Source organism: Cinclus cinclus, chromosome 4 (assembly GCF_963662255.1).
Source record: "Cinclus cinclus chromosome 4, bCinCin1.1, whole genome shotgun sequence".
NCBI classification, from domain to species: Eukaryota; Metazoa; Chordata; class Aves; order Passeriformes; family Cinclidae; genus Cinclus; species Cinclus cinclus.
Genome location: NC_085049.1, coordinates 60,155,341 through 60,168,232, shown reverse-complemented (window position 1 = coordinate 60,168,232; position 12,892 = coordinate 60,155,341). Strand labels below are relative to the sequence as shown.

Below are 12,892 nucleotides of genomic sequence, written 5' to 3'. Positions count from 1 at the left end.
ATGCTGCTGTAAAACTGAAGTTAACCAGAGCCTGGAGTTTCACTCACTATGACATTAATCAGCCAAGCAAAGTGCAGCATTTTTTGCAGTCTGAGCCAGAGTATTCTCCAGAAAGTCAGCACATCAAAGAGCATGTAGGTGGGACCATGCTCCTGGCTGCTATTGTTCTGAAAGAGCTAGACTGCTGTTTTCTGAACCAAACAGCATCAGCTTTTTTGGTGGTTTGAAATGTCACTGTGCTCATTCAAGTGCAGAAAGGATCAGCTTTACAGGCTGGAAGTCAAAGCTATGAGGTCTAGCCCACCTCTGAGGGACAGGAGTAGCTCCTGGCTGAGATGCCCAATGCTCTGGTATATAAACACACTTGAATACAGGAAAGCAAAGGTATTCTCCAGATTAGCAGGAAATCAGCAGCTGCTTCTCATGTCAAGACTGAACACCAATTAGCTGCCTTCCTTCCACTTGCTCATCTCTCCTAGGCACTAAGAAATAGCACACCCCACACTACAGCTCTGGTCTTATCTCCAAAGCTCATCAGATATTTTCCTTTGCTTCCCTCCAGGTTTTAAACACATGCTGGAGGAAGCAGGGATGCAGGAAATGGTCTGGCAATACCTCGTGAGAAAGGTATTCTTGAGAACAAAGGCTACCACCTTTTCCATGGTTTGCTCCTCCCAGCTCATCTCAAGTTGTGGGGAAGAATTATGCTGCACTAATACTAGATTACTTCAAAGCAAGAGACACAAACTACCTCTCTCTATTGCCTTCCTTTCAGGAAAGGGAATGAAATCTTGAAATCAGAGGACAAAGTGTAACAAATGCTCTGGAAAGGAGATATAATCAAATAAAATGCAGTGGAAAAAAAACAGAAAATTTGGAAATTGAGTGACTGCAACCAAATGCACCAAAATGGAATAAGGGGCAGTGAAAAGCATGAAAACTTGGCAAAAATATTCCAAATAAAATACTGAAATCAAGGAAGAAAGGTTAAAAAAGAGTGTAGAGAAGATGCTAAGGAAATTAAATGCTAAAAAAAAAGAAAAAGAAAAATATGAAACCAAGTGTAAACTCTAAAAGTGAATGGGATAACAAGAAGTGCAGTGAAATGGACAGAAGCTTGCCCAAATAATCCTCATTGAAATTGCAAGATTTCATTCCCTTCTCTGAAAGGAAATTCTTCCTGTTCTTAAATGGAGTTCAAAAGAGCTACGTCAAAATGGATTAAAATTCTGGAAGCTGCAACCCTCCTACTGTGCAAAGAAAATCATAAACTTTATCAGTTAGTTTGGCCCATTTTTCTGAATGGCTCAATGGGCAGTGTAAAGAATTGACTGGAAGAGGAGGGGAAAGGGGCACAGAGGGAGGAAAGAAGCAGGTTCCTGTCTGATCCACCACTAGATATGTGGTACAAAACATAGCACCTACCTTTTCTCTATCATCACTTTCTTACTCCCTCATGTGAGCACAACTTCATTCAGCATTTGAGAGGAACAGTAACATTCTTGATACTATTTCAGTTCTCTCTGCTATGCATTGATTCACCAGCTACAGGAAGTACTCATGTCCAGAGCTTGATGAACACAGTGAAGCTCAAGCTTTCAGTTCAGAGACATTCCTTCTTTCCAAAGGGTCACAGAACTGTCCTACATGCAGCTCAGCAGATGAAGACTATGAACAGAGTTCAAGTGAGGATTAAGGTGAGTTAGTGTAGAAATGAGCAGCAAGTGAAGAAATCATTCTGCAAAAACAGAGATTACAAGTCTCCTTAATTCCCACTTGACTGTGCCTCTGCAGAACTACTGCTGCTCTGAAGGGAAGAAAGCAGCAAAGAGAAGATATGCTGTTAACAATGTACATTTGAACTTGGTGGCAGAACACTGATAACTGCTGGGGAAGCTGGGATTGACACTGCAATTCCTGGTTGTCCTCCTACCTTCTCACTCACAACATGAGCAAAGTGCAAGGCCCTCCAGCTGTAACACAATGCATACCCTAACAGAATTCATGGTTAATCAGTAGCATCAGAACCTCCAAAAAGGAACACAGCAAATACTAATTTTTGCCATCTAGTAGCCTGTCTTTTGAAATTCAGAAAATAAAGAAATAGTATGAATAATTTCACTCCGTGACCCCAAGAGAAATCATGGATTCGACACATTTCAGAAGACAAATTACCCCTTAACATTTTCTGACACAGCTTTTGGACAGCAGCATAGTTTTAGTTTATATCCAATCTTACTGGATGACAACAATCTTTTAATAACTCAGTTAAATGTCACTGAAGACCTGGAAGGGCACCTTTAATGCTGTTTCCTCCAGAAATTAATAGTTTTGTGTCCATAGGATCATGTTACTATTCAGGAGAGATTACTAGGTTGGCCTTTCTTACTGGTTCTTAGCATCTATCAGAACACAGAATAAAAAAGCAGGAACATTTATGCAGGGAAACATTACAATTGTTGAGTTGAACCATGGCCAGGAGCTGCAGATTCCAAAGTCAAATCAGAAAGTATGCCTCATCATAACATGGAGCAGAGGAACCTGGCAGTTGCCTCCTTCCTACGTGATGTCCCTGGAGCATTACTAGGCCAGTGGTTACTCATCCCACAGAAAACTGCAAGTCTGTGAACTACATCCACAGCTAATGCAATTTGCTGCAGTCAACGGACCATGTTTGTCTAGTGCTTGTGATAGCACCCTGCAATCAGGCAGCTGGTGAGCACACTTTGCATACCACAGACTTCTCAAACTTCACTGTACCCATGGGAACTATGCTTTGGAAGAGCTCTCACTCAGCTTTGTTGGTAGAAATACACCTTCCCACATCACTATGTCAGAGTCCACATGGCAATAAGGAGGCTTTAAAATAAGCCACTCTCAGGGAAGCACAATGGGATTTTGTACACCAATGAACAGACCCCAATCATTTCAGGAAAGCAGTAGCTGATTTTCAGATATCCTGCCACACACACTGTTTTATCAATCTCATGAAAACTGAATATTTGTATTTCCTTATACACAGAATCCACAAAAGGGACAACTAAAAGAAATCACCAACAGACACTCACTAGAAGAAAATAATGCATTCTCTGTGTGACTGATCTTGATCCCCAGTTTCGAATCTGCAGCACAATGCAGCATACAACAGTTGCTAAACAGAGCCACATTCTTGTCAAGGATAGTGCTACCATCAGTATTTCAGCCGAGAGATGGGAGAGCCAGAATAATCTTACGAGCATTCACGTGATGAACAGAGCTCAGAAACCTTTGCTTTTGACAAAATTACATGGGCTTGGCAAAATTCCAAAATGCAAAAAGAGAGTAAAATTCCTCCAAGGCGATCACAGAAAACCCAAGCTCTTGAAAGGTTGTACACTTAAGAGATATTTAGACTACCTCTACCCCTTCCTCAAATTAAAAATCTCAGTTGCCAGAAAACGCTGCATTCCTGAGAAGGGTCACTGAGGAGGATCAGGCCCCCACAGCAAAAGGCTTATTTTCAATGTGAAACAAATGCAGCTTTTCAAAACATTCTCCCAGTCACAGTCTCAGTAGCCCCTGCCATGAAGGACCCTTGCCCTTACGGTAAGGCACTGTAACAAAGAACCTTTTGAGATCATCAACCAAAAAAATTTAATGCGAATGAGATAGTCTCCTATGGTATTTACTTAATTTAAAATGTTTTAAGAAGATTATTGACTGGGTATTTTTTAATTTTAAATTTCACCTCTAAAAACTTATGCAAGGTCAGCTCTAAGAGGGAGTTATAGATTTGCTTTGGTTTGTCATGTTCCCATTTCTTGGTGCTATTCTGTAGCAAGAGTACATATTTTGCTACTCATACATTACTTGCTGGCAATTTCTAACATTTGGCCTAATCTTCCCAAAAGCGAGTCTAAATATTTTGGCTGGCTGTATTACCAGCAGACCAAATAAGCATTAAAAAATACTCCCCTCTGCAACAGTTTATAGAGAAGCTGGAAGAAGAAGACATAAGGGAAAGTAAAAAAAAAAAATAAAAAATCAAGGACAAAACTGAAGGCTTCTGAAACCAGCATCAAAGAAGCTGATACACTTTCAAACAGCAAGTGTTTGATACTTAGTAATAATCCCATTACAGAAGGAGTCATGTCACAGTGGTAAACAGAAGTGCTCGAAATTGCTGTTACCAAACATTCGAATGCTATAGGCATAGTGAGGAGCTCAGCACTAGAGATGACTGCAGACTACACAAGCAGAATTCAAAGCAGCATGTTTGTGCCACAGGTAAAATTTTGAACCAGTACTATTCAGAGCACTGAAGGTGATTAATCGACAACAAAAGAGAATGACAACAATGTCACGATCAAGACAGAAAATTCAAGCTGGCATTTCGTCCTCTTGGTGGCTAAAAGTTTTAGGGTAGATTGAAGCCAGTGCTTGCTGAATTACCATCTTTTTCACAGCCAGGACAGCTACAAGACAGTAAGTTGGTCCATGCCAAATTGAATATCTGCCTTGTTCTGGTTTTCTTGACTTTACCTGGGTAACTGCTGAATGAGACACGGCTGGTGCTGGTGTATGGATCAATGATATTGAAGTTCCAATGCTTATATATTCTCAGTGTGGCTGCATAAGTAAACCAGCTGGAATGGGCAAAATAGATATTCTCATAACCAGGTAGAACCTGGAAAACAGAAGCAGAAAGATGAATAATTTCAGACCCCACAATATTCTGCATGTTTTCTACTTGATAGAAACTGGGAGAACTACTTGTTTTAAGTAGTTTGAATAATTGCATTATTGAAGAAAGAGCAGATTCTTGTGTTTTTAGCTGTGTACTAAACGAATTTCTGAAACCTCTAGAAATAATTTTTGCCCATGTGTTGTTTTTAAAATAAAACACCTTGGGGTTATTTAGAATACCTGAATCACATGGTATGGCTTTTCCCCAGTTTAATTTTTAATATTTCTATTCACACATTCAGATCAGATCTTCGCAAACCTAACCAACATTCATTTAAAACATGCTGTTTCTGTGAGAATTCCTCTGGTTCACTTTCAAGTAAAGTACAGAAGGAAATGCAAGTAAATTCATTTTGAAAAGATAAATCTATATAGACAGTACACCTCTTCAAAGTATTTCCCTGGTTCTATGATTTGCTGTTAGCTCGGAAACCTCTTGCTGTAGGCAAATGCTTCAGTTAATGTTTCTCAGTTTAAGGTGAATATTGCTGCCCTGTGATGCATTGAGTCTCTGGATGCTAATTAAATCTCCTCAATAATTTTAACTGAAAAGTGTAATTGACACCATGATGCATCAGTTACTTATTTTAAAAACATGGGGGGTTTTTCTGTCATCACTCCTACTGGAAAGCAATTCAAAGGTATCACTATTAACGGAAAACATGAACCACTTGCACTCATTTGTTGCCATGTTAGCACCGCCCTTTAGTTTAAATAATCCTTTTCCTTTTTTCCCCTGCCTATTTGCCCAATGTACTTGCAGTCATTCACAATAGCCCTTCTCAGACTTCACTTCTCTAGGTGAAATGAGTTATCCTTGTCTAGTCTCCTCTCCCTGGTAGGTCCTCACTCCCTAGTAATTCTAGCAACTTTTCACCATCCATCTCTGTGGTTTTGGTTTGGTCTTTTCCCTCCCCTTGAACGCAAGTGAGAAAAACTGGACTCAGAATCCTATGGAGGCACTAATGACAACTGCATAAATGAACTTTGATCACTGACAGAAGTCTCTTTATACACATGCAACATGAACAGGGAAGACTCCAGAAATGCAGACTCGTGACATTGCAAATCAGCACAGCCACTAGAGATTAAGTTCTGGCACTCACCTTGATCAGTGCAGAGCAGTGTCCCATATCCCACTGGTATCTCCCATGGCCTCCTGGATCCATATTGCATTGTCCACCCCGCGCAGAATACTCAAATAATGCAGGAATAAGGTCCAACAGGTCTCCAACTGCATTCAGAAACTGGACATCAAAGTTGCTCAGTGGCTGAACAAAGGAGAGGATGACAAAAACCACTTTGAGAGAGAAAAACATCAAGACAGCCTCAGTGGTTAGAATTTTCCTTTTGCTCCTGAAGGAAGCTCTTGTATGGTCTGTGAAATGCCTACTGACAAGGCCCAGATGCTCACACTCAGGATGGCACCAGGCACTGAGGAAATTTTCAGGATCTAGCCCTTGTAGTAGCATTACCAATGCTAGAATTTATGAGGCAAAAAGGAAGATGTAACTGTAACTCAAGAAACCTTAGTGTGTGTTTGCAAGCAGCACATCAATCAGTCTGTTGTTACAGATATACAGAGGTAAAATTTTTTGGTTTTGTTGTTTTTCTAGATGTCTTTGAAGAGTCTTACACTAATGCTCCTGGGAGCTCTCAGATTTTTATAAACACTGCAATTTAAGACATCTTCAGGACTGAGTAGGAAGGAACAAATGAGGGAAACAATGTTAACAATACAATCAAAGTAGCTGAAAAAGGAAAAGTCAGTCAAAAGGCACTCTGCTACATGCTTTAGAAAACTCTTTATGGTTGGAGCTAGCCAGAGTTAACAGGGTTAACTACACACAGCTGATTGTGCAACACACTCTTTAGAACCTTCTCTTACTTTGCCTCTTCCAAAATAAGAGCTTAATAATAGTTTAACCTCAACCTTCGAATACCGTTTTCTGAATCTTCCCTGTTCTTGCTTTCACCATGCCTCTCATTACGGCAAGGCTTAAGGAAGAAAAGTCAGAACACACATCACTGTAGGGCTGTGAACAGTAATTTTATAATGCCATAACATAATCATAAAGCAAAGAAACACATTACTTACAATATAAATCACTGCTACTAAACCATATACCTGACCTCTCTATAAACCCCAGTAAAGGGGGACACGGAAAAATTGAACAGCATCAAATCCATTTACTTTTTATTCAGAAGGCTGAATTCTGTGCTCTCCATCTGCTGCTCTGGCAGAAAGAATAACCAAGAGGAAAACCAGGAATAATGTAAACTCCAGTCCACGTATCCCATGGGAAGGAATTAAACCTTCCCACAATGCTTACACAAAACAGAAATAAGCCATTCTGACAACTAATTCCATTCCTGGCAGAATGTAGTGGCTACAGCTTGAGGAAGAAATCCAAAACAAACTTTCACGTATGTTACACTGGTTTAGTTCATCATGTTTTTGCTGTAAGGATCCAAACAGGGAACAACATCGGAGACATGTCTTTGGATGGTTTTAAGCAACTTAGAGGTATGAATCAGTTGCAAACCAGTCACTACTTCTATTTCATTGGAATCCATATAGAGAGACTTGGCACTGTTTAAGCACCATTTTCCCCCATCCGGCTGCACTGAAAACCCACCACACAAGAAGAAAAAGCCATTTTCCAGTGTCTGATTCACACAGGCACCACTGTACACAGTACCACCAGGAAGGGAGCAAACTGCTTTGCATGAGACTGCTCAGCCAGCCCTAAGACATTTTAATTCTACTTGACATCCATTTGCTACTACTCCATATTCTCCTTCATAAAACTTGCTTTCACTGTAATATCTACAGGTAGCTACATTGATACTGCTACAGCATCAGTCAGAATTGCCTGTGTCTTCTTAAAGAGTTTTACATTTCTGTGCTTTCTTACCATCACTTCAAATCAAAACTTCTGTAACTATTAAGAAGTCCATTCAAATTAGAAGAAGAGTGCCAAGCAATGAAACTTTCAGAACAGCAGGCACAGAATGGTGCCCAGAGACCATGGGGAAAGACCCACTCAAAGAACAGGTTATGCAAACTCCTAAGGCACTGGGTGAGATGAGGCTGCCAGCTGCCAAAGCCAGCCAAAATACCAGAGATGCAGAAGAAGGACTAGGTTTTTAAGCACACCCTAGGGGTCTGTTTTCATTCCCCTTTTGAGGGCCAAGCAAATTTTGTTCCCATTTATTTCCAGAAAGTCATTACTTTTCTTGAATAAATCTAGTCTCATGTTTAATAGTGTCTGATGTGACATCACATAATCACTGTGCTTCTCTGGAGTCTTAGTAAAACAATGCATTCAAACAGAAGACACGGGTATCTGCACTGCAGGCCCAATCTCAGAATTTCAGGAGTGGTCTGAATCATGTGCCACAATGCTGAGTGCCCCAGGTTTGGAAAAACTACAGCTGATTTCTAGGATACATAGAGAAATCTTCTTTATGAGGAATTAATCAGTGTCCACTAGCAAGAATTAGACCCAAGAAACTGCATCATAACAAAGGCGTGATGTAAGGCTTATTACAATTTTTTGTAATCACCTTCTCCCATCTCACACAAAAATATCAGAAAATCTCCTTATATATGTCATTTAGATCCTGAAGAAGAATGAATGAACTAAACTGACAAGCAGAGAGGTGATAAAGTCGCATAAAAAGTCCTTTTGCTAGAATGTGTGACTCCTATAAGGTCCTGTCCTGAACAGCAAAAAAAAAAAAAAAAAAAAAAAAATCAATTTGAGTTTGAGTTACATCCAAGGAAGGGAGAAATAAACTTACAAAGGAGAGCAGAAAGGAGAGAACCAACCCTAAAGGCTTGTTTACATGAGATATTAAAATAGGTAAGTTATTCTGTAACAATTGTTTTCCAGTAACTCCTCCAAGCCTGAGCACTCTGAGAACAAAATAAGGAAGTACAAATAGACAGCTATCCTGGAGTCATTCTAGTATTTAAAACTCTGACACCTCCTTATTCAAGAGTAACATCCCTGCATAGACAAGCCCAAGATTAATCACAGCGTTGGTAGAGCATTAGGCAGATGAAAAGGCTTTATGTTGAGTGCCCCTCCCTCAGAAATTGTCTTGACAAAAGGGCTGGGTTTGTTTACTGGATATAAAATGTTGCTAAACCAGATGGAATAATGTCACACTTTAACTTAAAGATGTATTCAAATTTTGACATCACTCTTAATGGCAACTATAAATATCAAATTCAAAATACAGAAGTTTGCAACGTACATTGCCTTCGTGCAGGTCTTAATGGAAGCACCTACCTAAAATAGTCCTCAGGACAGACTCCATGCAATAAAAACCCTACTGTTTAGAACAATACAATACAAAGCATTTCCTTCATAAAGAATAAAAAAAATATATATTAGTGATATTATCAAACCATTCAAAGCCCAAATTTTCTTTCTGCAGTAAGGCTCAGTTACTTGTGGCAGACACAATGGTTCTACATTCAAGTAAAGCAGATCTGAATTTTAAGGGAGAACAGAAAAACAGAACATTTCAGAGTTACTTGTGTGCACATTAACTCTACTCTCACTTAAGTATCTGGCTCCGATTTCAAACTACCATGCATAGTACCAGAAAACAGAATTTGAAAATTAAAAGCAGATTAGCTATGCAACAGCTTGTTTCAGTTCTTCTGAAAAGGAAATAATTCTATACAATTTTGCCCAGTGCTCAGTGTTGCAATTCACAGACTTTGCACACACAGTTCCTTTTCTTCATCCCCTTTATCTCTTTTAGACTGTTCATGCCAACCAAACAACTTCTCAGCGTTCAGAGTATCTTGTCTACGTATGACCATTCATGGTGCAGGGAAACATGAACCTTGAAACCCATCTGCTCTTCCCCTTCTCTTTCTCATGTCTCTGGCATTTTGGGAGTTAAGGGAAAAAACTTCCTAGCCTTTCTTCTACAGCATTTAGTCTTATTTTTAGCTTAAGACAGTGGGAACAATTGTCCTCTACACATGCAGAATAATGTGTTGAATTTAGAAGTACACAAAACTTTCCCCATAGCAAGTAGAACATCAAGTAACAAAACACAGACTGTCACTGGTTGAATGTTGGCTTGGTTTTGTTTGGGGTTTAGGATGTTTCTTTTGTTTTGTTTGAGTGTGGGTAAAAAAAGGAAAAGAAAAATGCCACAATTCACACAAGAGGTATTTTTAATATTTCTGATGTTCATTACCACCAGGAACCCAAACTACTGAACTACTAGAGATCAAAAGATAAACTTGTTCCTGATGATGATAATCCAAAGGCAATAAATACATGGAAAGGATTCTTTTACTAATGAAACAAAATGTATCTACTAAAAGAAAGAAGTAAAAAGCGACTTTCAGAGCACTAGGGAAAATGTACAATAAGAATGAGATTTGCTTTTAAAAACACACAGAATTTGTTACAGAGAATTTCAGTATGAAATTTCCTTGATTGTTTTATTTTGAGAATTGAGTAACAGAACAGTATTTGTTACTGGAGTTGTTGTCCAAAAAAAAAAACCCAAAACAACTGGGTTAATTGAACCAGAATACAATACTTAAAAATAAAAAAAAAATAATCTACTAGGTGAATTTATTTGCACTGTAAATCCAGATTTCTTTAATCACAAGGAATAAGGAACATCATCCATACTGGTGATGTTTTTGCTCATTTTGTTGGTTTGTGAGTTTGAGGCTTTTAAGCGCCAACAGTTTACAGAAGCTGAGCTGATTCTCAGATAAACAGATGTGTCAAAGTTAGAATACTAGCCAGGAACTCTGCATCTGCACCTGCTTTTATTATCCATGTAAGCTTGGAGCAACAGCCTTCAAGCCTTGTTTCCTGAAGGAGATCCTAACAGCAGTAAATATGTACACACTGTTGCAGCCCAATCTCCCAAAAGTACTTGAAAAGTATCATGGCATCCAAAAAAAATGAACTTCCCGTACTTTTACAGAACATTTTACAGAAAGTCAGGTATTATTTTGATGCCAAGGAAAACCAAGGACCTAACTGCAAGAGCAGCTGTCCAAAATATACTCAAAGATGAGGACTGATGTTAACTTATTGGCTGTGGCAAATAGAGGAAGCAGCAGCACCATTTCAAGTGAGAAATACATACACAGTGAACATTTTTGCTTTGAATAAAAGTACATGCATCTCAACACAGGTGATAATGTCCAAAGCTAAAATCGTGACTAGCATGGAAAAGAATCAAAACAAATCCCACCAACTTCTGCAAGCACATTCGGGAAAAGAAAAAAAAAAATATTTCCTGCATATAATTCAAGAATGGAGGACACAAATATTTCAGCCCGAATCACATATCTGAACTTTCACTAAATGCACCATTTTTATATAGACATGCTGGTGAGATCTCTAAAAAGAGGATAAAAATTATTCAAACACATGAGATCAGTGCTTTTAGTATCAAATGCATAGCTAAATAAGCAAGCATCAAGGAACAGGCTTTTCAGGTAGGACACACCTATTACAAAGAAGTAACTCAGACACAAACCAGCACTTTTCCCTTCCCCCCATATGAATCTAAAAGATTCAGAAGCAGCAAGAAAAAAACCAAACCTGATGAGCTTGACAGGGCTCTTCAGATACAGGAGTTACAAAAGGATATTACTTTGTTCTTTTCCTAGAAAGTAAAGATTTCTAGTGTTTTCCCCTACAAACTCAGGTCCTTTAGTATGGATTATTATTACAAATGCCTTTTTCTTCCCCAGTTTGAGCTGGCTCCCCATTCATGAAAGCCCCAGAGCGAGTTCTATTCAAGAAAGATGTACATTTTACTAAGATGCAATTGTTGACAATTCAGAACTCCCAGCTTTTCAAAATTCTTGGTATGATTAACCTAGGTAAGAAGGTCAACTACAACTACTCAAGTCCTTTCTCTCACACTGAAAAACCCATTAGATATTAGACTTTAGGGCAGCATTACAATTGCCATATCTCTACTGGAGTTAAGGAAGTTCTGCAATTACATACAAGCTGATGATCTGGAATACAATTCTAATTGAAATTAAAGATAAACAAATGATGAAAAAAATTTTTAAAAAGCCCAATTAAACCACCACCCAACAAAACCCCAAAAATCTATCCCATCTGACTGGCCAGAACAACGACCACATCTTTTGTAACCATATATTTTTGATACTTAGAAGACAGAAAAGGAGAAGTCATTCACTAAAGTAAAACATACTCTAAGATAAGAAAGGCTTTTAGGATTTGAAATCTAATGCTTGGAAATAAGAATGAAAGATTTAATTCATGTTCTTGCAGGTACTCTGTATACCTAAAGGGTCATTTGCTTGATAACAATTGTAAAGTGACAGCAACAAGCACTTGAGAAGTGTCTGTCCTTCCAACATTCACATGGATGCAAAAGCCACCCCCAATGTAAGCCCCTTGTGAACAATCTGTGGTTACACGGCCTGAGTGCTCAATCACATTATCTACACTGAACAGTCACTAAAGATTTTGCAGAATGGTGTGCAGAATGATTACTTGCCATTAAGTATTTTTATTTTAAAAAAGTTTTTTATTGTTAAATAGTGGATTCCCTTCTCCCATGTTTGTCCACTGGTATCCCAGCCCCAGCTACTGAAAAAGAGGTGCAGTAGTCTTACTGTTTGTTTATGTAGTTTAGCCCACTCGAGGGCTCCCATGTACAGACCATCCAACTGTGCAACAATATAGCCAGCATGCCTCCAAAATGGGTCATCCTTATTATTTCTGATCTGTTGTCTTGTCCATTGATCTTGCTTCCTGCAGAGGAACAAACAGGTTGGGGCTTTCTTGAGTTTTTTAGAGTGCAATTGATAATGCAAGGAAGGGACAAATATATTATGACCCAGATGGTCCAGTCTTATTAAAGATTTGAGACAAATCACATTTTGGAAATCCTGCAGATATAAACATTACATCCTCCAAGTGTAAATGCTCAGACTTAAGCAAAATACCCAACAATCATGTACCTCGATCAGATTTTAGTGTCAAATAAGGAGTTACACTTCATGTTGGTGGAGGATTTTGCTCTACAGCAGATCTAGTCAGTAAAGGGAAACAAATGTTTGATAGGTTAGACAAACCACTCCCTTTTAAAAATCTATTTAAGAATAAAAATAGACTGACAT

At 38.7% G+C, this 12,892-nt stretch overlaps 1 protein-coding gene across 1 annotated transcript in view; it reads right to left on the bottom strand.

Annotated features, from left to right (window-relative positions):
- Nucleotides 1-12,892, bottom strand: part of PLBD1 (phospholipase B domain containing 1) — a 38,070-nt gene that overhangs the window by 10,254 nt on the left and 14,924 nt on the right. Inside the window, exons 4-6 of the mRNA XM_062491385.1 lie at nt 12,386-12,524; nt 5,832-5,996; nt 4,522-4,666 (exon numbers count right to left, since the gene is read on the bottom strand). Of these exons, the coding sequence (XP_062347369.1) occupies nt 4,522-4,666; nt 5,832-5,996; nt 12,386-12,524 (449 nt within the window). The remainder of the gene's footprint in view (nt 1-4,521; nt 4,667-5,831; nt 5,997-12,385; nt 12,525-12,892) is intronic.